At 47.1% G+C, this 27,832-nt stretch overlaps 7 protein-coding genes across 9 annotated transcripts; 3 read left to right on the forward strand and 4 right to left on the reverse strand.

Annotated features, from left to right (window-relative positions):
- Positions 1-625: 625 nt before the first annotated feature.
- On the reverse strand, positions 626-4,990 carry pic (DNA damage-binding protein pic). The gene is made up of 7 exons (XM_001358459.4): positions 4,699-4,990; positions 4,134-4,545; positions 3,153-4,077; positions 2,743-3,094; positions 1,487-2,681; positions 1,032-1,428; positions 626-966 (listed from the first exon to the last, which is right to left on the reverse strand). Exons 1-7 carry the CDS (start codon positions 4,757-4,759, stop codon positions 886-888), a joined length of 3,423 nt encoding a protein of 1,140 aa, XP_001358496.1. The 5' UTR covers positions 4,760-4,990; the 3' UTR covers positions 626-885.
- A 1,516-nt stretch (positions 4,991-6,506) lies between these two features.
- Positions 6,507-9,673, forward strand: LOC6897169 (gametogenetin-binding protein 2-like). The gene is made up of 4 exons (XM_002137313.4): positions 6,507-6,846; positions 7,399-7,965; positions 8,023-9,228; positions 9,361-9,673. The coding sequence occupies exons 1-4, from the start codon at positions 6,751-6,753 to the stop codon at positions 9,568-9,570; spliced, it is 2,079 nt and encodes a 692-aa protein (XP_002137349.3). The 5' UTR covers positions 6,507-6,750; the 3' UTR covers positions 9,571-9,673.
- On the reverse strand, positions 9,592-10,806 carry MED27 (mediator complex subunit 27). The gene is made up of 3 exons (XM_002137314.3): positions 10,563-10,806; positions 10,236-10,502; positions 9,592-10,162 (listed from the first exon to the last, which is right to left on the reverse strand). The coding sequence occupies exons 1-3, from the start codon at positions 10,730-10,732 to the stop codon at positions 9,718-9,720; spliced, it is 882 nt and encodes a 293-aa protein (XP_002137350.1). The 5' UTR covers positions 10,733-10,806; the 3' UTR covers positions 9,592-9,717.
- A 914-nt stretch (positions 10,807-11,720) lies between these two features.
- On the forward strand, positions 11,721-13,375 carry elm (calcineurin like EF-hand protein 1 elm). The gene is made up of 2 exons (XM_002137315.4): positions 11,721-11,901; positions 12,606-13,375. The coding sequence occupies exons 1-2, from the start codon at positions 11,835-11,837 to the stop codon at positions 13,106-13,108; spliced, it is 570 nt and encodes a 189-aa protein (XP_002137351.1). The 5' UTR covers positions 11,721-11,834; the 3' UTR covers positions 13,109-13,375.
- On the reverse strand, positions 13,362-16,785 carry Sec23 (transport protein Sec23). 2 transcript variants are annotated; one of them, XM_003736443.3, is made up of 7 exons: positions 16,660-16,785; positions 16,190-16,487; positions 14,853-16,117; positions 14,619-14,772; positions 13,999-14,547; positions 13,828-13,848; positions 13,362-13,660 (listed from the first exon to the last, which is right to left on the reverse strand). In XM_003736443.3, exons 2-7 carry the CDS (start codon positions 16,466-16,468, stop codon positions 13,571-13,573), a joined length of 2,358 nt encoding a protein of 785 aa, XP_003736491.1. In that variant the 5' UTR covers positions 16,469-16,487; positions 16,660-16,785; the 3' UTR covers positions 13,362-13,570. The 2 variants fall into 2 exon arrangements, with proteins under 2 accessions (XP_003736491.1, XP_002137352.1); XM_002137316.4 differs by lacking the exons at positions 13,828-13,848; positions 16,660-16,785 and having other exon boundaries at positions 16,190-16,598.
- A 216-nt stretch (positions 16,786-17,001) lies between these two features.
- On the forward strand, positions 17,002-27,809 carry MTA1-like (metastasis associated 1-like). Of its 2 annotated transcripts, XM_002137317.4 has the most exons (13): positions 17,002-17,250; positions 18,904-19,065; positions 22,918-23,025; positions 23,356-23,720; positions 23,789-24,109; positions 24,177-24,365; positions 24,442-24,729; positions 24,795-25,045; positions 25,122-25,372; positions 25,436-25,789; positions 25,853-25,980; positions 26,052-26,167; positions 26,228-27,809. In XM_002137317.4, exons 1-13 carry the CDS (start codon positions 17,223-17,225, stop codon positions 26,361-26,363), a joined length of 2,697 nt encoding a protein of 898 aa, XP_002137353.3. In that variant the 5' UTR covers positions 17,002-17,222; the 3' UTR covers positions 26,364-27,809. The 2 variants fall into 2 exon arrangements, with proteins under 2 accessions (XP_002137353.3, XP_033232919.1); XM_033377028.1 differs by lacking the exon at positions 22,918-23,025.
- LOC26532815 (uncharacterized) lies at positions 21,446-22,342 on the reverse strand. The gene is made up of 2 exons (XM_015181741.2): positions 22,129-22,342; positions 21,446-22,069 (listed from the first exon to the last, which is right to left on the reverse strand). Exons 1-2 carry the CDS (start codon positions 22,162-22,164, stop codon positions 21,698-21,700), a joined length of 408 nt encoding a protein of 135 aa, XP_015037227.1. The 5' UTR covers positions 22,165-22,342; the 3' UTR covers positions 21,446-21,697.
- Positions 27,810-27,832: the final 23 nt, after the last annotated feature.

The raw sequence follows: 27,832 nt of genomic DNA on the forward strand, positions 1-27,832 counted from the left end.
CTTCCCGACCCTTGTTTTATAATCGAAATTTTACTTCTTAAATTTTCGTTTGTTATATAAAATTCATTCTAAAAACATGATGCTCGGGGACTTTAAATTCTGTAAGACAGTTTAGATTCAGGGTGAAATGTATGGACAATATTAATTAATTAATGTCTTCAGGCTCAGGGTAGCGTCGATTGAGTCCCACGGGCAGGGTAGGTATAGACGGAGGACTCTGACATCTTCGTTCTTTAATGTAGAATAGGGTATCATATATAACGTTTGCATGTAGGTGTCGAGGAAGCACAGAATCCACCCCGATCTCCGTGTTCTAGGCCGTGGAGCAGGGCAACAGCATTTAAGCCATATTATGCTTGTATTTAGAAAGAAGGTTTAATAAGTGTTTACAATTTACTTTATTATTTACTCCAAAAAATGGACCAACATACAATATATATAATTGAAATTCTTGTTTGGCAAAATATATCAAAACAATGATTAATAAATAAGAAAATTGAGTCCACACAATTTGCAGTTAGAGGCAAAACCAGTTATAAAGGAGGAAATACGATCCTAAGTTTGTATGTTTTGGAAAATATTTGTCTGGACTAGTAAAGAAAAATTAAAACTCCAAACCATGAAATTAACAAATGTTAGGCAAAGTCGAAATACTTTTGACGTTTATTAAGGTGAGGCGCAACTTTGTAAGAGCTTTGAAACATATATAATTTTTTGTTGCTACATTGTCAAGTCTTAGTGCGAGCAAACATAATCGAGAAACTTGGGAGAGTGACCGCGCTACGGGGTTAAGCAGGATACATGGTATCGAAGTTTCATGTACATTCAAACAAATTGTATGGTATGGTTCTTTTTTATATACTTATATACACATAAATTGCCGCCTCAATGCATGCGCGTTAGGTCCTCCACTATTTTGATGACATCCTCCACATCCGCGCCCTTCCGTTCCCCGTTCAGCGTCAACTGAAAGTACAACAAGAATTAAACCCTTAGTAACCCAATACACGACGGAATCTCGAGCATCGAACCTCTAGACCCAGCACAGCATCTCGCATCTTGTCGCGACTCAAGTCCAAAAAGCTTTCTATCAGATCCCCATCGATGAATCCCTCGCTTGGCTCCACTTTGGTGTTGATTTGGAAATTGCGATAGTAGGTGTGCTCGATTTTGCCCACCGACTTGATGATCTTCTTCAGACGCTCCTCCAGGCCATGCAGGAAATCGTAAAAGTCCTGTGGTATTTGGGTGACAATGCCAATGGCTCCATTACAGGTTCCATACAGCACACATCCATTGATGGGCGTGGTGCGCTCGCCCACATTCTGCATCACCAAAGAGCCATGTCGGAAAACGTTCACTGTATCGCCCAGGTGGAAACGCGCCAGCTCCGGCAGCAACTGGCGTTCCTCGTCGGTGGTGGCAGCACTAGAAATAGGAACTTTAATTATCAGGAAAATGGTCGTTATAGTTCATAGAAGGCTACCTGTCCTTCTGGCACACAAACAGATTGCCGTTTGTCTCCGAGCCCAAAAACGTATCATCATCGAGTATCTCCACGGCACGCATCCACTTTGGCTCGCAGTCGCGGGCGATCTCCACAAAGATTCCCTCCATCTGCTTGTGCTGCAGCAGGGTGATGGAGCGCATCAGATCGCCCACTAGGATGAAGTCGCCCTTGGCCTTTAAATACAGTGCCGCAATCATATTCTGGATGTTGCACTCCATACGGAGCTCCTTCTCGTTGGTCCATTCGTAGAGACGCACAAAGCTTCCAATTCCGGCCAAGACCTTGCCATTAAACTCGACCAAGGCGTAGCACGTTCCGTCCACCTTGGTCTCGGCCACCTGTGTGAGCTTGTTGTCGTGGTAGTGGAATATAATGATGCGCCCCACCTTCGGCTCCGGCTCGTCGGGTATGACCAACGAGGTAGCGACCACATAGTATGTGTTTGGATCGTCGCCCAGCTTGGCTGACATCAGTGACGATATAGTCTCGGGGGCTACGAACTGGTGGGCATGCAGCACCTCGAAAGTGTTCTGGTCGATCACCAGCAAGTTGTGCACGTCGATCTCCTGGCCAACCTCCGCATTGGCTGCTGTGGAGTTGTTGCCGCCCGGCTTGGGCAGGATATTCGAGCTACATGTGATATTCTGGGCCTGTGTGGAGGCGCTATTGCGCAACGGCTTGGCCCCGCCGCGTCCATGGACATCGATGCGAAGCGTAGACACAGCAAAGGTCTGCGATGCCTCCTGATAGGCAATGCGGCGCGGGCCCTCGCCCAGGGGCACAGTACGGATGTGTAGTTTTTGGATCTCGTCGATGGTGCCCAATATAACCGAGTTCTTGGTGGCCAACGCCAAGCTGTCTGGATAGGCCTGGGCGTTCAGCGAGCACATGTGGTTGACCTCCTTTAGATTAACGTTGGAGAAGACGAGCTTGTGGTTCGACGAATAGATCACCGTTGGACGGTCGGAACAGGCAAACACATTGGTCGTGGCAAACGACCGGAAAGTGCGCAGCGTTGTGGGCTGAGTACCGAGCGTAACCTTCTTCTTGTCCGTCAGCTGTCCGGTCGTCTGGTCCATAATGAAGTAATACATCGAACCATCGCCCAGGGCGCAGAGCAGATAGTGTATCCCCTCGAAGGTGGTCATCAGAATGGAGCGGGGAATAATTTCTGCAATCGATCAATACGGCTGCGTTCACAAATGACCACAAAAATTGTTTAAATTGTTTACCTCCGCTCAGCTTCTCAGTGTAAATCGTCTCCAGATCGGGTAACGACAAGATCACTGCGGATATATCTGTCCACAAGCCCACGGCAATCAAATCGGACTTGTTTTGAGTCTCATCCAACGGGGTTATATCCAAGCAGGCCACCTCATATGCCAGGGTCTTGCGCGACTTCTCTACCAAGCGGCCATCCTCGATTACGATGTAGAAGATGTCGCGTGCCGATGCCAGCACAATCTGTGTGCTGTTGCATGAGACGACACCAATAGAGCGGTCGCCCTCAGGCCGCCACTCGCAGATCAGTGCTTTTGTGGCACTTTTCACCAATCGCACGCTGTCCGAAGTGACTTGAATTAGCTTAAGTGGAAATTCTTAATTAAAGAGGCACTTGAAAGGAGAACGAGGGCAGTCAAACCTGATCATGTTCCACGTTGGCGCAGAGAAACGTTTGCAGATCGCTGGCGAAGCCGGGAATCTCGGTTTCCTCCACTTCCTCGCCGGACAAAGTGAGAATCCTGGTGAGTCCCACAAAGGCCAATACGAGAGTATTTTCGTATGGGCTTTCGTCGATGCCCACCTTCAAAGACCACATGCCCTTTATCCCCGGGAGATCAATACAGGCATGCTCTTGAATCCCTATCCCAATGCGAATGATTCGCAGAGAACCATCTTTGAAGCTTCCAGAGCAAGTGATGATCTGACCCTGTCCCTGGCGATCCAGATCTACGACGGCAATGTCAAGAATGGGAGCCAGATTGGTGAAGTTCTCCACTGGTATGACGTAGGAGCCCTCGATTGACTCTGAGCTGAGGCGCACCAGCTGTGAGTCGCCATGTCGAGCCCCTATGTACAGGAAACCATTGTCCAAATATGTAATGCACTCTGGTATAGAGATCTCGCCGAGTTTCTCGACCTTGATGTCCTTGACAGTGACGCCCTTGCTCGTCTCGGACGTGCCCAGGAAGAGCATATACAGCTGGCCGTCCATGTTGCCCAGCAAGTACCGCAGTCCTTTGCCATCCACTCTCGCATAGCAGTTGATGGTGCTCTGGCGGAAGGTGAGTGGTGCCACCGCATGGTAGTTGCTGCCATCGTGGTAGACAATCGACTCGCGCCCAATCACGATCACGCCCCCGATGGGTGACGGGACGGGTATCAGCATGGTGGCTTCCGTCTCGACATTGTCCTGCTTCCATGCAATTTTCATGAATTCCTTCTCTCGCAAATTTATCTCATGCGACTTGACGTGTCGTCCATCGTTGTCCTTGTGGATGACTATGATTGTGGGATTTAGGCAGCCGTGTAGGAACTCTACGTCGTACACGCTCAGCTCGTCCATCCTGATGCAAAAGATAAACTTAGCTGATAAACCCCTTTGTGATTTCATTCAATTTACCGCAAATTGGTGGCCTTTAGCTCGCTGGCCTCCTTGTCCATGGGTATGATAGTGAAGAGCCCCTGGTACAGGACCATGCCGATAACTCGGGCCTTTGGATCGATTGCAGCAATGACCCCGCCCTCCGAGGGAATGCCCGCCGAGTCCGAGACATTTCCGTTTGCTTTGGTTATGACTGTGATGCTGTCGTTGACCATGCGCGCCTCCAATATCATGACGTTGTAGCGACGAGTCAGTATGAACAGCAGATCCTTGTTGCTATCTGGCGGCCTGAAGTGGCGCATAACCGCGACGGTGCCATTTATGTTGATCTCCTTGAGCGGGCGCAGGCCCTCCGGCGTGACGAGATCAATCTCCACCTGGTTGTTGCGAGCGATAATCAGGTTCAGGTCTGTGGGCGATGTAAAGTTGCCTGGAAGACAAGAAACAGAGCTCAACAGTTAATATATCGATCCCACCATGTATCTTGTATAATCATGGCGAAGAGCCGGCAAAACATGCATGTTCTGGTTCCGATGGTAGCCGAAACGAACGAAAATTGGCCCCCTCCCTCGTTTCCCCTTACCGGTTAAACAGGCTACAACCGCAGTGGGCTTTTGCGCTGTCACCACATAGTGATGCGACATTTTCTCCTAAGTCTCCGAAGTGCACCTAACCGACCGACACACAAAAAATGAAGTTATCAAACACGCGTTTACAAAAAAAAAGAATTATTCGCCCAACGCGCTAAAAAATTGTTCGGCTGGCGTCGCTGTCAGTGTGACCGCGGGTATTTCGATTAAAATATACGGTCTGACGCTCAGAAATATACCGAAACCGGAAAACACTGCCGAATTTTCAAGTTTCGTCATAAATGTTCCTCGTTTTTGATATTTCCTCGAATATTACTAGCTATATAGAACATTTAGCCATGCCCACTTAGTTTTATCCGATTAGTGAATCAATTTTCTACTTGACTAGCTTATTTTAAATGCTCCCTTTTATTGGATCTTCAAAGGTCAAACAAATATATTCCGTTGAATAAAGCTGGCTAACTAAAACTTTCAGCTCTGCCCACATAATTTGATCCAAGATTAACTACTTTTTTATTGTATTGTGTATAAAACAAGGATTAAATAAAAAACTTCAGTAAAAAAACATTGGCAACGTAAAAGTATGTAATTTCTTACATGTTGCTGGTATTTTGGACTTGTTGATTGCCAACCGGAGTATGTATAGGTCTTTGTGTACCCTATAAAGATACCTCAATAAGTAAAGATCTGTTCTCAGATTGATATGTTCTATATATCATGCACCTATTCGTGCATTTGATGAGTTTCCTGTATAGACAATAAACTGTAAAATATCGTTGTGATAGCTTTAAACCAGAGACTGACTAGTTTCTGCATATATTGAAAGCTGAGATAACAAACATTTTCTTAATTCTATAATATCCGTTTTGATAGGGTATGCAGAATGTTGAGGGAGGATGCTGCTCGTTGCCTCGGCACATGAGTCTGGCCCATACAAATTGAGTGTTGCCAGCAACGTTTATCTGTCATCTGGCAGCACTACACTGCAAAAATATTTCTATTTTTTCTTAATACTGTCCGTTTGCGGTATATTTTATATTGGATACCGGTATAAATCGGTGGGTTTATTCAAAATTTTTGGTATATAACGGTATATTTTATAAGCAAACACTTTCCACTCTTTTTCGAGAAAATTAACGACAAATTAATGAAAAAAAATGAGTAAAGATTTTAAACAAAATTATGAACAAGAGTGGAAGTCTGTACCTGAACGGTCCCGAAGAGGGCTAGTAAAGTTGAACAATGTAGTGTTTCGGTGATACTCCAAATATCGAGCCAGGTTTTCAGGGCGTCCACATTGAAAAGTTTAAGTCAAATTTTAGGTAAGAAAAAGCTAACACACCATTACGCCCAAGCCAGGAGCTTCATGATAAATGCTCCAAAAAGTGTCCCACTGGGGGGCATATTATATCATATACTTAAGCTTCATGTAAGAAAAGTAAATGCTAGTACCCATTTATAATTTGAGAATAATTTTAGATCGTTTCGATCTTAGGCCTCTAATATTTAAATTTAACAGATACGATTGTTTTATATAACATTAAAATGCACCAGCTATCCTGAGGGAAGGAACCTGCTACTAGGTGGTTCGATTGGTCTTTCGCGCTATACTCATTTCTGACGATAGATTAACACGTACGAACTGTTTTGCTCGGCTCATATGTATATGTGAGCTAACCAAATAAATCAAGAACAAAGTAGAAAACGATCGTAGAGTCCTTTTTATGGATTTGAATTTGTGTAGCAAGCTAAAATCAGCTGAGAACTAACCTCTCACGGATTTCAGATTTCAGTATTTCAGTACACGGTTTTATTACGGTCACACTACTTTTAATGGCGACCGGACCGATTTACCTACTACGTGTTTGACATAGAAAATAGATTTTGCAGCTGAATTTCGAGAGACCTAGAGACATTCGAATCGCATAGAGATATACTAGTGCGTATTATTTGTTAAACAGTGCAGTGTTTTTGTTGCTCCTTCCCCCACTCCCTGGAGAAGTGTATCGTAAAGTGCCTGAAATTGCCTTCGTTGGCTCTCGAACATGGCGAGACTGACAAAAGTCTATACCACTGATGACGATGATTCTGGTTATGTTGGTCGCAGGCATTTACCCTTGGTAGCAGGCGATAAACTAATGGTAAGTAGCAGTCATTATATTATGCTTTGTCCGCACAGATTTTGTATATGTAAGGCGAAAAATGACTGGCAGCAGAACCCCTCACACTCGCATGAACTCACACACGCACACACTTGTGCCATGCAGCTTGTCCAAAAACTTTCATAACACACGGGTATATGTACATGCATATGTATGGAGTGCCTGCCTGCATGTGTGTTAGTCTCGTCTCACAAACAGCTCGGAAATTGTAATTGTGCGTTTATTAATTGAACTTGATCCATGATATTATTCTGCTGGCAGTTCTCTGTCAGCTGAGAGGGAGAGGGGTATGAGCAAGAGAGGGAGAGAGAGAGGAGGCGCTCAATCTCTTATTTCTGCACCTGCCACCCACCCGCACCCGAAACTTCTCGCTGCTTCGCCCTCTGTCGCCATGTTGTTTGAAAGTGCACATAGCAGTGCAGCAAAAGAGAGAGATGGAACGCTGCCGCTGAATCGCCAGCAGCGGATGCACCCAAACAGGTTCCACTCTCGCTCTAACCGATCTAACCGTTCTTCTCTCGATGCTTCCAGATGCTAATGGACCTGAACAGCAAAGGACTCGTGATCGACAGCCCTCTGATACGGGGTCGCGACCTGGAGGAGTTCTCTCGCAAATTCAGGCTACTGACAGAGGCCGAGCGTCGCCAATCGCTGGAGATTGATAGCGCCAGCTTCATGGCGGTGCTAAATCAGTGCGTGCAGTGCGTGGGCTGCCGACGCCGAGTAGAGCGATTGTACTATCAGCTGACCGAGTCGGGACATCGCACGCTCGATCCGCTGGAGCTGCGAGACAAGGCCAAGCTGGGAATTGCCGAGGAGAAGCTGAAGACGCCACAGGCCCTGGGCACGCTGCTCTATCGACATCACGAGGTACTCAACAATCTGCTCGATAGTAAATTGCGCAACAAGACGCGATGTGTCCTGCATTCGCTGGACGCCTTCCGTGCCAAACCCTTCTCGGAGACCTGGCGAGAAGTGTGGTCCGCCATGAAGAGCAACTGCCGCAACGAGTTGACGATCATCGAAACCAAGGAGCTGCACGATGTGCTTGAAAACTATCTAAAGAAGCACAAGTTCTGCTCTGGCTGTCGGACAAAGGTGAGAATGGAATGGGTAAAGCTCAAGGATATACCTAATCTGTTTGCCTCTTCGTAGATTGAACGCGCCTATAAAATACTCATTGGTGAAATCTCCTCCAAAGAGAAGGGCTATGCTGCTCAACTGTATGCGCACATCCGAAAGTGTGTTCCCGACCAGCACATACACGTGAACACGAATAAAATTGAGTTCCTCGATGCCCTGATCAAGCGTGCTGAGCCTGAGGTGAACGGCAGCTACTCGAAACTGCGCGAAAGGCACGCCAAAACACTGGAGATCGCCCAGGAGGAGGTGCTCACCTGCGTGGGGATGATCATGTACGAACGGCTTCGACGCATTTACGTAAGTCTGCGCGAGGAGGAGCGCGCCTGCCAAGTGCTGGCTGCTGTGGGCGTGCACGCACTTTGTCGCAGCTTTGATACATTCGTGGAGCAAAAGCAGGGCATCAGCAATTTGGAGCTGCTCTACCAGGAAATTAGTCGCGCTGAGAAGGCCAAGGAGCTCAAGCGTGAGCTGAAGAAGCTCAAGAAGAAGAGGAGGAAAGATGAGAAAAAGAACTTGCATCGCCAGTGCGAAGAAAGCGCGGACGCGGACGTAGACGCGGACCCAGGCGAGTCTGATGATGAGGAGGAAGATGTAGATGTAGATGTGGATATCGATGCGGATGCTGATGTGGATCTGGAAGAACATTTGGAGCTTGACGATGTAGGTGTCGACGATGGCATTGTCACGGAGGCAGTAACTCTCGTGCCCGAGCCGGAGCCAACGCCTCCTACCAATGACAAGCCAACGAAATCGAAAGCGAAGAAGCAATCGAAGAAAAAGAAGCAGAAATCTGCCTCCAAAAAAGCCATCACGAAGCAACAGCCAAGGCCGGCGGTCTCGGCTCCTCAGCACCTGTATGATGAGCACTTGGACGTCGCCAGTTGCGTTTCATCGAATGTTGCCAAGCAGTCAAACGGTGTTGGCAAGTGTGACGAATGTTTGGCGTCTATGCCAAACTGTCCTTGTGAGCAGGATGTACGGGATTCTGGCTATGGAAGCGATCCCACTTCGCACATCAATTCCCGTACCTCCAGCGTGGTCTCGTCGCCCGAAGGGTCGGAGGTTTCGTGCTCAGATGGACTGTGCAATCACGATGTCCCCCTGGACGAGGATCAGCAGAATGGATTAGATGTTGCCGAGCGCAACAGCTTCGTCTCTGATATACTCTACTGCCACCATCCGCAGTTGGAGCACAAGTTTTCATTGTTGCAGATGTGGGTGAGTTCGTTGACTGATCGTTGGCACTGATGGCATCTGTCATCACAAAGGATGGCCGAAAACTGAAGCAGGATTGCCTCTGAACTCCATACATTTTTTAACTCATTTATCTATTCGTACTTTGTGTTGCAGGACGACTTTGACGACTACTATAAGGACGATGAAAACTATTACATTCCCCAAGAGGTGGTGCTGGCCTTCAAGTACCACCACGAGGAGGTGAGGCAGCAGCGCGAGCGACTCCGTGCCACTCTGCGAGAGAACTTCGAGCGCCTGTGCCTGCAGCGGGGTGTGCGAACACAATATGCTGCAGCAACCGCAGCCACCTCAGTTGGCCATTAAAAATGCATTAAACCGTTGTAGTTATTCAGTCGAGCGATGCGATTTCTAAAAATCCGCACGCATGCATTCAAATACATATAATATTTTGTTTGAAATAAATGAAGTATACAAGTTATGCTTATAAAGATATATATTTAATCTGAATCTTCAGCAGTTGCGACACTCTTCATGGAAGGGCTCCAGAGTGCGCAGATCCCGCCACGTGGGCGGCAGGCCGTTGGCTATATACTTGCTGCAGCGTTTGCAGGGTTCGAGGAAGAGCTTAATGTGGCTGTTTAGCCAGGTCACATAGCTCTTCACCGCCAGGTCGGGTAGCGTAGGGGAGAAAAAGTGCAGCATGGCAGAGTGGGCGTGCTCCTGGACTTTGCGGAATACCTCGTAGCGCGACTCCGCCCACAGGTCATCCTGCTCGAGCGGCTCGTCGTAGCCCTTCACCGTCACCCACTCAATGAGCACGCCCTTAAACACGATGGCCGCCTTCAGCACATTGCTGATGGTCACGATCGCCACGGCGTTGGACCCAAACGGACGGAATACTCTGTATGAGGTGTGCGGCGGGGTGTTGATTTCGCTCAGCAGTTTGTCTATATGGCTGCGTAATCAAATAGGATTCGTGGTCAGTGTCAGCCAGTGCGTATACGTATAGCTGTGCCCCGCAAACTTACTCCGGATCATTGTTGAACGAAGAGAACGGCAGGCGCGGGCGCTTTTGAGAGCAGTAGTTGTACGACCTCCGCAGCGTGTTCTGGTTGAGATTGTTGAAGGCCAGGAAGCTGTGATCGTGCACCTTGTCGATCCACTTGTAGCTATTCACCAGCTGTGGATACAGAGCCTGCCGGTCCTGGGATGTCTCCTGGGCCAGGTAAGCCGTATTTCCCAGGGAGTAGGCCGTGGGCGGCACTTGTAACCCATTGATCAACTGCTCAACTTCACTGCAAGGCATTAATCCATGATAAAAAACAACAACACAATGATTTTCTCAATTTCCTCACCGCAATTGTGAATTTATAGCTCCGAATTTCTCCTGAAAATCGTGGACAAACTTGTTTCGGCTTTCTTCCACTCCCTCCCCATCGGTGCCGTCGGCCAAGTGTTCAAAGCACTGTCGTACATTCGAGCGCAGGTTCTTAACAGCAGTCAGGGTACAATTTAACTTATCCATTTATATTAATAAATAATTTTAAAAAAATGTTTTTGTTATTAAGTCCAGTGTGACCGCGGATTTGTCCATTACATATACGGTCTGACCCTCAAAAATATACCGAATCACAGTTTCAAAATATACCTTAAATATACCTTAATATTCATATTCTTCGATTAGTTAGTTAATTGGTAATTACTGGGCTATTTACAGTCTTCATCTTTATAAAATTATTTATAAAATAAGGCTTATACAAAAAGGTCAACAACAATTTCCACAAACTTAATCATTTATACATTGTAACTACACGCTAACTACACATTTCCTACTTATTAACTACTATTATCAAAAGCGAACCTGAAGGGGAAATGTGTATAGACCCATTTCATACCTATTGATATATAAGACCCAAGACTCTGGGGTCTAATCCAGAAAGATTGTTTGCGACATGTTCAGTGTATGAACTGGCACATCTGTACGATTATGGTTATTGGTTCAAACTCGGAAAATAATACTATACATAAATTGTTTTTGTAAGTTTTTCGAGATTTATCATTTTCGTCGGGTGTATTTTAATACCTTTTGGTCGACTATGGGCTTATCGTTCTCTGTTCAAGAGTTGGAAATCTCCTCGATTTGTATCGTATATGGGCATGATATCCTTTAATTAATATAAAAATGTTTTCCAAGCTTCTATGAATGAAATGTTTGAACCTGTAAGAATTTCTAAGAAACATCTAATAAATTGCAATATTTCGCTGATCTCAAAATATCTAGTTTTAAAACAGGGACTGAGGACACTCATAAGACCATAACCGCCGAATTCAAGTTCAGCTTATCGCACAAAAATATCGATATTTGCAACGATCCGCGATGAACATGAAAATACAATCGAAGCTGGTAGACATATAAGAATTACGCTGTCAATTCAACAAAAGCAAAATAGTATTAATTGCATTGCTCCAAATTCAGAAGATTGTAGTTCAGTTAATAGATCCCAAGGACATAAATATATTGTCAAAAGTTATCGATGTGCTGATATATTATATACTCTCATCCCTATTGCATCCGAATTGATATATTCAGCGGGTGCCAAAATTTTAAGCAAAATTGCAACGGCGAGATGGGCAACAAGTCATCACTGTTCCTCCGGAACGAGGAGATAGCGCAGATTCAGGAGGAAACTGGTTGTAAGTACAAAACTGGGGCGGCAATAACCTTGGCCAAGAAGTCATCAGAATGGAGACTACTTTCGAAACCAATACGCATTTGGACATCATGTACAATCCAATCCACTCACTGGACTGGCCTAGCCTGCCCCAATTGTCGCACTTGAGCGTTAAAAGCTGTTCAATTACTTGTACAAATATTGGGGCTACCGTGCGTGGTTGCGCTGGCTGGTTCCATACACAATCAGTAGCTTTGCTCAAGGGCGTCTGGGGTTTGTTTGTACGTTGCTGTGTTGTGGGTGCTCTAAAAAACGAATATACATATTTACTTATTTAAAAAAGCATCCGCACGATGCGCTTGCCTTATGCAAGAGCTATATGCACAGCCGTTTTCCAGCAATCAATTTGCATTACTATTACAATTGCACCTGTACGCTACGAGTGACGTCATCGGCAATCGCCCCCCTTTTAGTAGCTATTTGTCGTCTGGGGGGCAAAAGTCGGCGCTTATCTATGCCTTTGACTGGAATGAAGCAATTATCTAGTGTCCGAGACCGTGTAAATGCGATATGTATGGGGCGATAAGCTCAAAGTTTCCCACAATTGAAATAGCCGCCACCTCGTCGGACTTGTATCCAGTGCTGTTCGACCAGCTAGTATCAGTTCCCGATAAGAGCTGATAATTCAGGTGAATTTTATAACTAATAATTTCGACTCATTCGCAGTTACTCCCAACCAAATCGAGAGATTGTACTCGCGCTTCACGTCGTTGGATCGCAACGACTGCGGGACCCTCTCCCGCGAGGACCTGATGCGGATCCCGGAGCTGGCCATCAATCCGCTGTGCGAGCGCATCGTCCACTCGTTCTTCGCCGAGAGCACCGACGATCGGGTGAACTTTCGGCAGTTCATGAACGTGCTGGCCCACTTCCGTCCGCTGAGGGATAACAAGCAGAGCATGCTCAACAGCCGGGAGGAGAAGCTGAAGTTCGCCTTCAAGATGTATGACCTCGATGACGACGGTGTGATTAGCCGGGACGAGCTGCTCTCCATTCTGCACATGATGGTGGGCGCCAACATCAGCCAGGACCAGCTGGTCAGCATTGCGGAGCGCACAATCCTGGAGGCAGACCTCTGCTGCCAGGGCAAGATATCGTTCGAGGACTTCTGCAAGGCCCTAGACCGCACCGACGTCGACACAAAGATGTCCATAAGGTTTCTCAACTGAGGCCAAGATACAATCCTGGACCAGAGACAGAGATAGAGAGAGAGCAAGCTTTTTAGTCAGTGTGTACCAAATAGTTTAGGACGGAGGTGGAGTCTACCGAGAGGCATAACTTGTATTAGTAGTCGTTATGGAAGTGTGGCCTGTGCGGCCCGCACTTGATACAATTCTTAATTCTTCTTTATTCCGCTGTAATTTAAGGTTCTGAGGGCATTTTGTTTTTAGTTGCTTGCAAATAAAGGCCAACAGCGTGTCATTTAAATTGTTGAACATAATTTGAATAGTTTATTGTGTGTCTCAGACGATCAGATGATCAAGTGGAATATCTGTTGTATGTTTATATCTGTATCTGTGATTGCATTGCCTTGGCCAAAAGGATTCCAAAAGGATCAGCTCGTTCGGTATTTGAAGAATCTTAGGTAGAATAGAACCCTCCTAGTGGTGCTCCTCTCATCGTGGGGCGATTCATGTGGTTGTGGAGACGGCCAGCTTCTTGAGATGCTCCATGAACAGCTGCAGCGAGACATCGTCGGTGAGTACGGGAGCTCCGCCGTCCTGTCAAGACATGCCAAAAGAGAATTAGTCAAATGATGGGCAGGGACGGGGCTCGTGCAGTTCGGACAGGAGGGGAAATGAGAGCGAAACCAGCACCAACAAAGCAGCTTAGAAACTACACAATAAAGCCGATTCCCAGTGAACAGTAAACAGTAAAAATGTACTACCGTCGTCTGACCAATGGCCGGCTGCGCATGACAGGGATACGGATACGGAAACGGAAACGTATGCACAATGAGTGAAACAAAACCAAACATAAAACGAGAATTTGTTTAAGAAAATGCTGCAAAGATCTGTCGAGAGTTAGCCAGCCGAGCTGTTGGCTGGCTGGCACTTACCTGCCCATAGGCATACATGTTGTTGTGCGTCTGCGAGGGATTGACCTTCGAGAGCAGGAAGCGCGCCTGCGAGCCGCCGTGCTCGGTGTCGATGTAGCGTGGCATGGGGAAGCGAGTCTGCAGGATCTCCTGGGCATCGTCCACGGGGGCCTGCAGCAGCTGCTTGAAGTTCTCGTACTCGGGCATGTCCTGGTACTTGAGGGCTCGCCACTGGGCAATCGTCTCGCCGTGATAGATGAGTATCTGGAAGAATGTGTCCATCAGCAGAATGCGATCCGCCTGGATCGAGGCGGTGTCCAGCAGCACGGGCTCGGGCGGTCCGTTGAACGAGTAGCTATAGAGTATCGGCTGTATCATGATCAACGACTGGGTGAGGTCCTCGCGCATCAGCATGTGTCGGTAGAATGTGGTCTCGTCGGGCGAATTGTTGAAGACCTGCAGGAACTGCGAGCGGCGCAGGTGGTACATGAACTGCGGGAACAGACTGAAGTTCTGCGACAGACGGAAACTGTTCGGATCGTCCTTGGTGTACTCGCCGAACTTTTGGCACTGCAATTAGGGATTATTGTCGATTCATAAGAGAACTTCTCTCCGACGAGTAATCAATGCTGTGTACTCACCAGGCGAATCAGCTGACGATCAACCCAGCGCAGAATATCAGGTCCCTCGTCCGTCTCCGCGCGGTAGACAACCATGCGGGCCATAAGGACGGCGGCAGCTTCCTGGTCAAAGCCAGCACTGATATGATGCACATTTGTGGTGGCATCAGCCCAGCTGTACATGAAGAGAAACAGAATTAAGAGAAATTACTGAATGCTAGCTGCGCCACTGCCTGGCCACTCCCTGGCACTCACTTTCTGGCCAATGTCGTGACGCGGATGCGCCGCTGACCGCTCGGATGCTGATACTGTGTTATAAACTGTATGCAGCCGCGTCCGCCCTGGGGAATGGGGGCGGCGTGCTGGTTGACAACCTCGAAGAAGTAGGCCACCGTGGAGCTGGGATTCAGAGTGCACAGCTTCCACTGCACCGTGTTGCCCATGCCGATCTCCACATCCGACACCGACGGGCTCTTCACATTCAGCGACACACACGAGCCAATACCTCCGGATATTTTTAGCTCGCGCGAGCACTTCACTTCCAGCGTGGCATTGAATGCCATTTTCAGATCGTTGCGGCTGTCGCGCGCAAACACGCGTTGGAATGTCTGCTTGAACAGCGACGAGTTGAACGAGTCGCCCATGACCATATGCCCGCCCGTCGAGTTGCACAGTTGCTTCATTTCCAGGAGACCAGTCTGGTCGAGGGCGCACGAGTAGATGTCGACGCTGTGCCCGTTGGTGGCGGCACGCAGGGCCAGCGCATCGAAGTGCTTGATGGCCTTTTTCATGAACTTGACGTTGTCCTTGTGAATGTCATGGTGAGAGCGAATCGGATGCTTCAGCTCGTCGTCGACCACTTGGCCGGGGCCCTGGGAGCAAGGACCACCGACGAAGGACATAATCCGACCACCCGTGTTCGGGTAGGTGCACTCCAGCAGGCCAACTGCTATCGAGAGAGCAGCGCCCGTGGAGCGCAGGTAGCGCTTGCCCTGCGGCACCGGCCAAGGGTCGCGCTGTAGCTCGCTGAGCAGATCACCCAGTGCCGCATCGCACTGGCTGATCGGCTGCAGGAAACGATGAGCTGGCGGCACAGGTGCTCCTGCTGCCGGAGCATTCGGCCGCTGCTGTCCGGGCATTGCCTGGCCCGGCTGCTGAGGGCCCGGAGCAGCGCCGCGTCCGATTCCGAGCATGTCCTGCACCTGCTTGGCCGTCAAGTCCTTGGTGCCGCGGAACACGTAGCTCTTGGAGCAGCCCTCGGCTCCCAGCTCATGCACTTGTATCATCTTGCCGAACGTAATCAGTCCGACCAGAGCATTGGGCGGCAGCAGACTGAGCGACATCTGCAGCGAATCTTTGAGGGCGTCCAGCTCCTCCTCGTCCATGCAGGTGTCGACGAGGAAAATGAAGACTGGAGGCATGGTCGGAGCCCTGGTAATGGTGTACTCAATGGTGCTGAATCCGGGGATCAGCTCAGCGGGCTGATGTTGCTCCGAAATGGCCGCATATTGAGGGGGAAACTAAAACAAACAACGTCAAGGCAAAGTTCAAGTAAAAAATGACACTGAGTCACTGTCGCATCTTCTACTCACGGGATTGCGCTGGAAACAAAAGTTGCACACCCACAACTTGGCACGGTAGTCCACCTGGCACAGGGGGTTCAGAATGGCCCGACAGTTGCTGCGTGTACATAGAACGGGCTCATATTGTATAGGTGGCAAGTCGGGGCGCTCCTTCAGCGGCTGGTAAAGACAAGCCAGCGGCACGACCAAACGGCTGGCATCAATGCGACTCGAGGGCCACACATTCCACGTCAGACGCACTCCGTCACGGTCCTCGTTCTGCTGGATGAACTCCTCGTAGGTAGTCATCGTGAAAAGCCTAAATTATCTATTAATAGTTGATTATAAATTGATACTAAGTTTGCTTGCTAATTGGAAAAATCGGTCGGCCAGGCCACGTCACGGATTTGACAGCTAGTTGTGTAGCAAGCAGCTTCGCGACGTGACGCACAACTTCCAAACAAATGCAGTCAAAATTTATCAAAATCAAAACAAACTACCTTTTTGATTGAAACAAATTTATTATAATTTAATATTTTTAATTCAGCTGTCTTTCCGTCTTCAATGCAGTTTAAAACAATTCTGTGAACTAGAAATTTCAACGATACTATTGCTTGGGAAACGGTTTTGTATTGAATTTCATATGTCAACATACAACTGATTTATTGTTTTAGTGTATGCATATGTATTTAATATACACAATTACATATTTAATTATGATTCTGACAATCGGAAACCACCCGTTTGAATTAATTTTTAGGAAACAATAAATAAATCCCATGTAAATTGAACGATGTATCGATAAGAGAAAGTATCAACAGTCAAAATGCAGCCCTGATGCAGCTGTTTACTCGGCGTTGTGTGTGTGTATTTTTTAGAGTTGAGTTGTTTCTAAGATGGCGACGAAAAAAACGCGTCTTATGTGAAATGCAAATGCAATCATAACAACTTCAGTTTTATGCTAATAAATGTGCGCTGACTTGAAACAAAACTATTGAAAAACAGTGCTGAGCAAGTGTATACAATTTTACATGTGAAAGTTTGGTGCGAAACTGTAGTGAAAATGGCCACAAATATGTATCGAGTCGGAGGTGAGAAAATTTTTTCCGTACTCGCTTTTCTATCATCTTTCGTTATCGGCGCCGCCGTCTCACAGTTTCGCCTGGCCATCGTATGCATATGTGTGTGTGTGTATGTGTGTGTTTTGTCTGAGGAGAGACTCCAGAGCAAGGAATAATGAAAGTGCATTTTAATTAAAACAAATTCTTAGCTGGAGCTCCCATTCATAGACATGTGTGTTATCAAAAGCATTGATAAACCCCTCTGACCGCCAATAAGAACCTGCTCCCGAAATATGTGCTTGGTGTTTGTTAAATGCCGCAATGAGACGAGCTTCTACAGCGTAGATGATGTGTCGAAATCAACCATGAAGCATTGGACAACGGCGAGCCTAGGAAGCAGATAGGGTGATGGTGGTGGGGGGTTGTGCATTGAACCAACAAAATTGTCGCAGCTGCAGCAAGTGTTTCAACATGTTCCTCCCGATAAGCACCAGAGCTCGTTTGCTGGCCGTGTGTGTGTGTGTGTGTGTGCGCGGCGTATGCTTTAGGGTTGGGGTAATGATGGAACCGAAATGGAATTGCATTTGCCAAATTGTGATTTCTATCGGTGTGTGTGTGTGTGTGTGTGTTCGTGTACTTGTGTGCTTGTGTGGGTAAAAGTGTATCTCATTTTTGTATGCCTCCATGCTTTGTTGTGTTTTCTTATGCTAATGAGCTTTTTCGGGTTTCGGCCGAGCATCTTATGGTTTGGTTTGGGTTCTGAGCGAGTTGGTTGCCCCTGCTCCTCCTGTCTTTACGCACTTTGCACGTTGGCCTATCGCCGGCTCGCTCTCTCCCCAGCGATGACGTTGCCGCTCTCTCGATATGTAAATGAACGGAAAAAGCAAACGGCTAATTAACAGAATCAAAATAAATACCCAAAGTATATTAACACCGATGTGGGAATATGAACATATATATGTATAGTATATCTGATTGCTTTTCTGGCAGTTTTCCTGACGATTACTCAGCCCCGGCCCATTCTGTCTCAGAATTTTGTCTCCATAAGCGCTTTTTGTTTGCCATTTTTAATGGCCACGCACACGCACACACTGACAAATACGCCAAGTATAGGTAGATATGTATATACGAGCGCGACCACACTTTCTTTTTCATCTCTCTCCATCTTGCATGGCCAGCGAAATGTTACCAAATGTGCCCAAGACAAGACAAGACACAGCACAGTTTTAGTTTCCTTTTAGTTATTTTTCTTTGCAATGCTCAGTGTTTTTTTTTTCGTCTTCTAACATTTTATTGCCGTGTGGTCAGCCCCAAGCAACGGTATCGTATCTGTTTCTGCGACAGGTTCCGATGCAGCGATCACGCTGAAGTTGTTGTTGTTTTTCCTTCTGCTGCTGCTTTGCTCGATGGATGGATGGATGCCCACATTTGTATTTAATTGAGCAACGCAACGCGCATACCTTTGACTGTGTGTGTGTGTTTGTGCGTGTGTGTGTGGCCGTAATTAAGCGGCATGTCCACGTATGCATGTGTGCGTTTACCTGTGACGTATGTAATGCCTGCTAATGAATGGAGTTGCAATGTGAAGCTCTCCTCCACGCCACGCCACACCGCGCCGCGATGCCTCCCTTCTCGATTCGACTCCATGTACAGTTGTGGTAACCCCCGTTCGTTTCGTTGCAGACTACGTGTACGTTGAGACAACGCCGAATAGTCCCTATCTGATACGCCGCATCGAGGAGCTGAACAAGAACCAAACCGGCAATGTGGAGGCGAAGGTCATGTGCTTCTACCGGCGTCGTGATCTGCCCAACCCACTGGTGCAGCTGGCCGACAAGCATCAACGTAAGTATCCGCCAGTTGTGGTCGCTTAAGAACCAACCAAACGATTCTCTTTTTATTTTTTTCGTATTTATTTTTGTTGGCAACAAAGTGAGGTTAGGTTGCGAAAAGTCGTCGTCGTCGCCGTCGTTGTCGTGGCCTTCAAACAAGTTTAAAGCTAATACCTTCCAAAAACAGATCCCTAGCACTAAGCACATTTTCACCACAAACACCAAAAACCAGAACTCTGTTCCCCGAGCGGGCACCCATCCACCACCCATACCGCCCAGGAAGACGGCCAGTGTGCAATGTGTCAAGGCATCCACTTTCATCTAGCCACCCATAGCCACCCACAGCCACCATCACCCTCACTCCCATCAAAGCCAAACATCAAGAGCAACAAGAACCGCAATGACAACAACTGTAAAGCACACAGCAGCAGCAGCAGCATCAGTAGCAGCAGCGCACAAAGTGAAGAGAAAACGGAATACCCAGCATCCGTCGCATCCGTAGCAGCAGAACCAGCAGAAGCACCAGAAACAGCAGCAGCAACGACCAGCCAGAGCCACATAAACATAATGTGTTGAGCTGCACTGTACCCCCATGTTGCTGTTGCCGTTGCCGTTGCTGTTGCTGTTACTGTTTTCGGTTGCTGCTAGGCGGCGCCAATGCCAACGCCAACGCCAGTGCCAGCGTCAATGTGAATGTGATACTCTCGAGAGTAGTAGGTAGACTTGCTGTCTACCTCTGAATGCTACAAAATACAAACATACATACATACATACATATATATATGTATGATTCTGGGTCTCTCTGTGTGTGTGTGTGTATGAAAATTTTCATGAGTGCTGTAGAAAAAGAAGGTGGTAGGAGGACAGGAGAGGAGAGGGGAAGTGGGATCAGGAGCCATACCCCAATGTGGCACACGCAGAGGCGCGCTTTGCATTCATGTATACATACACACAGGCAGGGCTCGCCTCCCATTTCATTTCCCCCCTCCGCCCTCTCTCCGCAGCCCCAAAAAAGCATACTGGACTTTAATGAATGAGGTGGGGTACGATGGGGTTCGACCAGTGCGGCCCTCTCGAACTCGATACGTGACCCAACGAAAATGCGTTTTCCGTGAGGAAGCCAAACCCCTTCCCATGCCATCCCATGCCACCCAGCACCACACTCGCCCTACGACATGCGCCGACAATGCCCATTAACGCAACCCCCTTCGCTCCCAACATGGGTCCGCTGTCATCTTGTTTCTGTTGCTGGCCAGTGGAGCTGGAGCCGGAGCTCACGCTGAAGCTGAAGCGAGCGAGTTTCCAGTGCGTGCGCCGTGCGCCGCCTTTTGGCAGGCCGCTCACTAATCAGGCAAAAATTAGCACAAAAATCTAAAGTTTGAGCACAAGTGTGCCGCTATTCCAACCCCGAAAGGCGACTGCTTCGCGGCCTACGACGCGTGCATACCCTGCAGTCCAGTCCGATGATAGCCTCTCGAATGCTCAAGTACTATTATGGTTGGGGCTAGGCCTAACAATCATAATTTATTGTTGCTGAAGTGTAAACCACAAAGTCAATAGAAATGGACATCAGGCTGAGGCGCAGGGTACACAAAATCTCAAAAATACCCAAAACGGCTCCCTCCCACGGCGGGCAAACGAATCCGACCAAGCCCCACCCACTAGTGGGCCTTTTACTTGCCCGTGGCTGTGTGGCTGTGTGTCTCTGTGTGTGTGTGTCCTATCTATGGCCGCCAAACAGCCACTCACCCCCAACCAGCCAGCACGCCAACCTGAACCCCAACCCCCACCCCTGGCTGCTGTCGTTGTCTTCTCTGCGACGAGAGCTACAAACACAAATACATAAAAAACACCTACTACCTCCGTTCCTTGGCTCTGGCTGTAACTCCAGCAATGCACCCACGCCCCTGTGTATCCGTGTTCATCTGAGGGGGTGGGCTGCACGCCCTTTCCAGAGCAAGGATAACGGTCTGCAGGTGGGTGGGTATGGCAAGATAAATATTTTGTAATCAGCCCCCGCAAAGTTTCAAGAAAATAAAATCCTTGCTACCACGCATTCCGCGAAAGATAGGATTGGAACTAAAGAAATAATTAAAATAACAAGGTTCAAGGTTTTTTAGTCAAAGGTTACTCTGAGGTTTCCTACTTTCGGTGGCTCCTAATTGACAACTAAAAAAACCCATTGAGCAGAACGATAGTTATAGGAGTTGAATAATACCTTCTCATACCGGGATAGTTCCCATGTTTCATGGTATTTGTGGAATTCAAATAAAATTCAATAAAAATGAAAACGTTTCTGTGTGTTTACGACCTTTTTTTTTTAGCAGACACGCAAACCGAAAGCCAGTTTGGTTTAAATTAAAGGATATACAAAACAGATACATTTCTTGGACACAAGCTTCATGTTTTTATCATTAATGTTTCCCCTAATGCAATTAATAACATTTTATGGATCTGGGATGTTTAGCACAATTTAGCAAACAATAAACTTTAAAAAAAAACCTTAAAATTCTTAAAAAAGATTAGATAAAATCCGCAGGCACGAGATTTTGTACCTTTGACCAACAACATCATGGCGCGAAGAGTAGAGAATGTCCCATAACTGGGGAAATTGTTTCAGTCTTTTATAGGTACTGCCCTTGAGTTTAACACCGGTATTTAGCTTTGAACTTCCTATCAAGGCTTTTCATTATATTGGTGACTTGTCGAATTCCCGTTTTTCTGGATTCTTCAAATCTTTTAACGTCATCGAAGAGTTCTTGCTCCGAGGCCGCTGCTTCTTCGCTTAGCATGTCCTTCAATAGAGCTGCCTTCTCGACTACAAGCTCGTTTGCCCTGGCCATATGGTTCAGGTCGTATCCCAATATGACCCGATTAAGTCCCCGCTTAATTTCAACGAAAGATGCTAGAAATTCGCACAAATGAATCCTGTCCGACTCCGTCACCGACTCCGACTCGGACTCGGACTCAGTTGGTGCGTGACTCTCCGGATCATTGGGAACGGCATTAGCCAGGCTCTGCGGATCGATTGGAAAGATTCTGATTCTTGTTTATTTCTCACATGAAAAGTTCTCACCAGCACGGCCAGAGCTATAATTAAACAGGACTGCATCTTGCAATGTTTTAAATGTATCTGCAATTTTCCAATCGTGCGGGATGGTTTTTATAGTATTCGTGGATGTACTATTTTTCCATGGGTTGTGGAAATTATCGCCGTTTTCTAAAAATACGCACGACCGGCGGGTTCATCCAACTGGAATATAATATTTATTAGATGTTCAGTTTATAGTGTCATTTCTTTCGGTCCACCGATGTTGATCATATTGAAATATACTACTAGTATGTATATGCATTCGATCTAAGTATTATACACTTGGAACAGAGCAACTTTAAGAGAACAAAATAGTGAAGTTGGAGTCTTTAATTAAGCGGTTGGGAGGCCTTATCACCGAAACTCACATTCACGCACACGACATGTATTTTGTTTTTGCTTTCTAGGGACCTTGCAGCAGCCTCCACTTGTGTATTTTGCCATTAGATTCTCGGGCTGCATCCATGCAAGGCTTTTCTTTGGTTTTTGTACTCTTTTGCATTTTTCGGGCTGGTCTTCTATTCCTCGAAGCATTGGGGGAAGAGGCTTTAATACACTCTAGAATTCGTTGCCGGCTTTCCTTCCAGACGACGACTTGGAGTATTGTTCTTTCTGTTTTTGTAATTAACCTCATTTTGAGCTGCAGAATTTACATTTATTATTTAATGATTATTTGATTTACAACTACCATTGCTTGAAACATGATCATTTGTAAATAAACGTATTTCCCCAACGTATTGCACAAAACGATAAAAACAAATAAACAAAAAACAGTGGCCACAGCCGAGGACTCACCGCTGGCGACCAAGCTGAAGAAGACCTGGCTCCGCACACCCGTGGGCGAGGAGCAGGCGGCGCAGGCCGTGCTCGACCCCTCAATAGGTACTGCTAAAAACAAAACCACAACAGCTTTCAACTTTAAACGTAGTTCGAACTCTCTAATTTGGGAATGCCATCTGTTTAATTAGATCTATATATATACCCTTAATCAGTATCCCCTATCACCTTATACCCCTTACCCCTTACCCCTTATCCCCCGTTTCCTATGATTTTATGTTTGTCAAAGCTCTCGCTGCTATATTTTTTTGTTCAGTTGGTAATTGATGTTGTGTAGATCTCTTACCCCCGTCTCTCTCTCTCTCTCTTTAGATCTTTTTTTTCCCTCTATTGATTCTCTTGGTGCACTAACGGTATTGATTGTCTGATTTCCAGCTGCCTTGGATGAGGAGCGTACCAGTCCGACGCAAGCGTCTGGCGGCGGCGGCAGTGGCAGTGGCAGTGCATCTGCAACCAGCAACAATGCCGGCAGCACCACCACCAACAACAATAACAATAATAATAACAACAACAACAGCAGCAGCAGTGGCAGTGGTAGTGGCAGCGGCAGCGGCAGTGGCAGCGGAGGCGATGCGGAAAAGGGCGAGGCGCTGACCAGCAAACAGCGCTACCAGATCAAGCACCGCGAGCTGTTCCTCTCACGCCAAGTCGAATCGATACCCGCCACACAGATACGAGGCAAGTGCTCCGTGACGCTGCTCAACGAGACGGAGTCCCTGCAGAGTTATCTAAATAAAGACGTGAGTCGTAGTTGGTAGAGCGCCAGAGGCAGACAATAATCACCTGTTTACCTTGTCACGCCTTGCAGGACACATTCTTCTACTGTCTGGTCTTCGATCCGAATCAGAAAACACTGCTCGCCGACAAGGGCGAGATACGTGTCGGCAGTCGCTATCAGTGTGATATTCCCGCCAAGCTAAAAGACACAGTCACGGACGAGCGCAAGCTCGAGGAGCTGGAGTCGCTGGTATGGACGCCGGAGCACACACTGACGGATCGTAAGATCGATCAGTTCCTCGTCGTTTCGCGTTCCATTGGCACCTTCGCCCGCGCCCTCGACTGCAGCAGTTCTGTGAAGCAGCCCTCGTTGCACATGTCGGCAGCGGCTGCCAGTCGGGACATTACACTGGTATGCAATCGAAAACTAATCCTCATTTCTGCTTGTATTTATGATGGTATGGTGGTGTTCTCTTTAGTTTCACGCCATGAACATTCTGCACAAGCACGACTACTCGATTGAGGAGGCCATGTCCTCGCTAGTTCCTGTCAGTGGACCGGTGCTCTGTCGCGATGAAATCGAGGACTGGAGCGCCTCGGAGGCAAACCTCTTCGAGGAAGCGCTGGACAAATATGGCAAAGACTTTAACGACATTCGACAAGATTTCGTAAGAACTATCTATCTATCCATATGTAACGATTGTGGGACTCCTTCTAAATCCTCTTCTATTTGTCCGATTTTAGCTGCCTTGGAAAACTCTGAAGCAAATCATCGAGTACTACTACATGTGGAAGACCACCGATCGCTATGTGCAGCAGAAGCGCGTGAAGGCCGTCGAGGCGGAGCTGAAGCTCAAGCAGGTCTACATACCGCAATACAATAATAATGGTGGCAAGGGCGGCGGCAACGGAGCCTCTGTCAAGGCGGGTAGTGGCGGTGGCGGCATTTACAATGGCACCACCAACGGGGGCACCGATCTCTCAAGCAACGGCAAGCCCTGCGAGTCGTGCGGAACAACTAAATCATCACAGGTTTGGCCCATAGAACAGCAACCCACTCTGTAGACAGTTCTTAAAACTCTATCTCCCCCTTGCAGTGGAACTCGTTTAGCACCGGTCACATAACGTGTCGTCTCTGCCAAAGCTGTTGGGAGTACTGGCGGAGGTACGGCAGTATGAAGTCCGCGAATAAGGGCGACGCCAGCAGCGACAGTGATGCAAAGAAGAAGGCCTTGGCTGCGACGACGCCCACGGCTACCGCTGCAGCAGCGGCTGCAACACCCACAGCCGTAGTCGACCTCAACGATGACGAGAAAATCAGTGATCTAACCAATCGTCAGCTACACAGGTAAGTGCCTCTCCTCTTCCATCCAACGACGATCGAGAATGTCCATCATATCTTACCACAATTACTATTCGGACAGGTGTTCAATTGTCAATTGCGGCAAGGAGTTCAAGCTGAAGACCCACCTGGCACGCCACTATGCGCAAGCGCATGGTATTGCCATCAGCTCCGGTTCTCCGCGCCCCATCATGAAGACGCGCACTGCCTTCTACTTACACACCAATCCCATGACGCGCGTGGCGCGCATTATCTGTCGCAGCATTGTCAAGCCCAAGAAGGCGGCGCGACAAAGCGCCTACGCCATCAATGGCCTGCTAGTGAAGCAAGAATGTAAGTCTCGATGTCTGGATGCTTACATTTCTGACGCACGCTTCTCTTTCTCCCACTCTTTAGTTACGAATCGTATTAGCGGCAAATCTCAGGCGGAGATCAAGAAGCTGCTATTGCTCAAGCCCAAGGATCGTGGCAGTGTTACTAAGATCGCCAATCGCCTGGGGGCGCCCGGCAGCGGTCCCCACGAGTGGCTGGTGCTGACGCCCAAGGACAAAATGCCACTGCCCGCTGTCGTCTCATTCCCCAAGCCGCCCAAAGCAGCGGATGGCAGTTTAGTCTACGATCGCGTTCCCAACAAATCCCCCGACATTGTGGCCGTGCCGGCCGAGAAAGAACTAACAATAATTCCAACGCATGCCACATCAACGATACGAAAGCGGGCGCACGAGGAGCAGCAGCTGAACGGCACTGAAGGTATATTGTATATTTTTGTTTCCTGTCAGATACATATCATATTATATTTATTCCAAAATTCAGTAACTATAGTTCCCAGCGGACCGCCTCCAAAAAGGCCGAACAAAGATCCTATGCCCTCGCATTGTCCCAGTCCCGAACAGTTTGCGGCCATGATGGCGGCATCGGGACAGCCACTCTCAAGGCACCATGTGAGTCACCGCCAGATCTGATCTGAGCTTGATCTGATCCCGATTGACAACGATTCCATTCACTCTTTCAGCTCAATGGCAAGCAGAAGATTGCTCAAATGGCACGAGGCGGAAACGGACGTAAGCAAGTCATCAGTTGGATGGATGCGCCGGACGATGTTTACTTTAGGGCCAACGAAACACACAAGTGAGTGGAAGACAGAGTTCGGACCTAAAGCAGCTCCTCAAATTCTTGCTTCATTTGCAGAAAAACGCGAAAAATACTCTCAGCCGTGGAGCTGCGCCGTGCGGCGCGCAAGCCATGGCGCACACTGCCCATCAAGCCTCTGGCTCCCGAGCCAAGTAGCAGGCCCATTGAATCACAAATCGTCATACTGGACTGACCGTCGCCGGCACACACATCAAGAGCATCAGCAGCAGCAGCATCGGCAGCGGCAGCGGCAACCAAGTTGTTATCGTCTTCAGCAAACAGCAGATTCGAGCAGCAACATCCTCCATTTCCATACACCATGGATGCACTGCTTAACTAGTGACCATTCTCCGATTTAACTGGCTTGCCATGTACATACTACATACAATACACACCCGCATGCATACCATAGTACAGACATCCAACAGACAGACATCCAAGAGACAGGCAGGAGTTACAGCATCCCTGTACGACTTGGTATTGGTATTGGGGAACCGATCCGAACCGAACCGATAGCAACCACAAAACAAAACAAAATAAAATAAAACAAAACCACTTTATTAGCGCTTAAATAGATGTCTTTTTAAAAAACAAATAGTAAGATAGTAAGTGTTAAGGTCTGTAATAGCAGTAAACAGGACGCGAAATGAAAACAACAAAATATTTATAAATATTTTATATTTTTTTAAATTTAAAAATCTCAACATACCGAATACAACCACACCACACACACACACACACATAAAACCAACGCCAACACCAACTGCACTGCCACTTTGGAAGTGTGGAAGCATGAAACTCAACAGATCGCTCTTGTTTAGTCATCGTCCAGCGTGTCCTTTTTTAAGGAATCCCTTGCATGGTTTCATTCTTAAATATATATGTATATGTATATGCATGTGTGTGTCATGTATGCAGGGTCCCGCGATATATGTTTTCTGTCTAAACGCGCTTCGAAGTTCCACGTTTTATTTGTTAAGCCTAACACCTAACCCCTAGCTAAGAACCAGATACGTAAATGAAATTGAAAGGCCTACCCGTAATTTGAAATATGTTCAGTCCACCATTGAGTACGGGAATTGTTTGAATGCTTTAAATTGAAGAATGGGAGAAATGTAACCTTGTTAAAGAATGTGACAGTGACAGTGACACGTGCAAAATGATGCAAACATATTGATTTATGCTGTAACTAAACAACGGAATGGGTTGATGGTTGAGCAACAATTGTACAGTAAAGAGTAAAGATAAAATTCGAATAAAATGTATTTTCATAATTTATATTAACGAAAGTTCAGTACTCTAAAGAGCGATATATAGTAGAAACACCCTCGAACACAGCCCCACACACTCACACACATATAGAATATTATTTACGCATATAAATCCATAAGAAACTAAGCTGCAAATACATTTAAAAATGTATGGCATAATAGCGAGAACAGTTTCAGAAAATATAAAATCAAACGGAGAATGTCTAGACTCCAGCCTAGAGCAGGGCAAGTGGAAAACAGAACCAGCAAATCATAAACAGAAAACCAACATTTAATAACAGATTATAAAGAAATTTCGATTGTAAGCCAATATACTTTTAACTTAACATCTTAAGCAATTTTGTAAAATAAAACACTTCAAATTAAAATGGTTAGTTAAGTAAAGGAGGAC

This window comes from Drosophila pseudoobscura, chromosome 2 (assembly GCF_009870125.1).
Source record: "Drosophila pseudoobscura strain MV-25-SWS-2005 chromosome 2, UCI_Dpse_MV25, whole genome shotgun sequence".
Classification (NCBI taxonomy): domain Eukaryota; kingdom Metazoa; phylum Arthropoda; class Insecta; order Diptera; family Drosophilidae; genus Drosophila; species Drosophila pseudoobscura.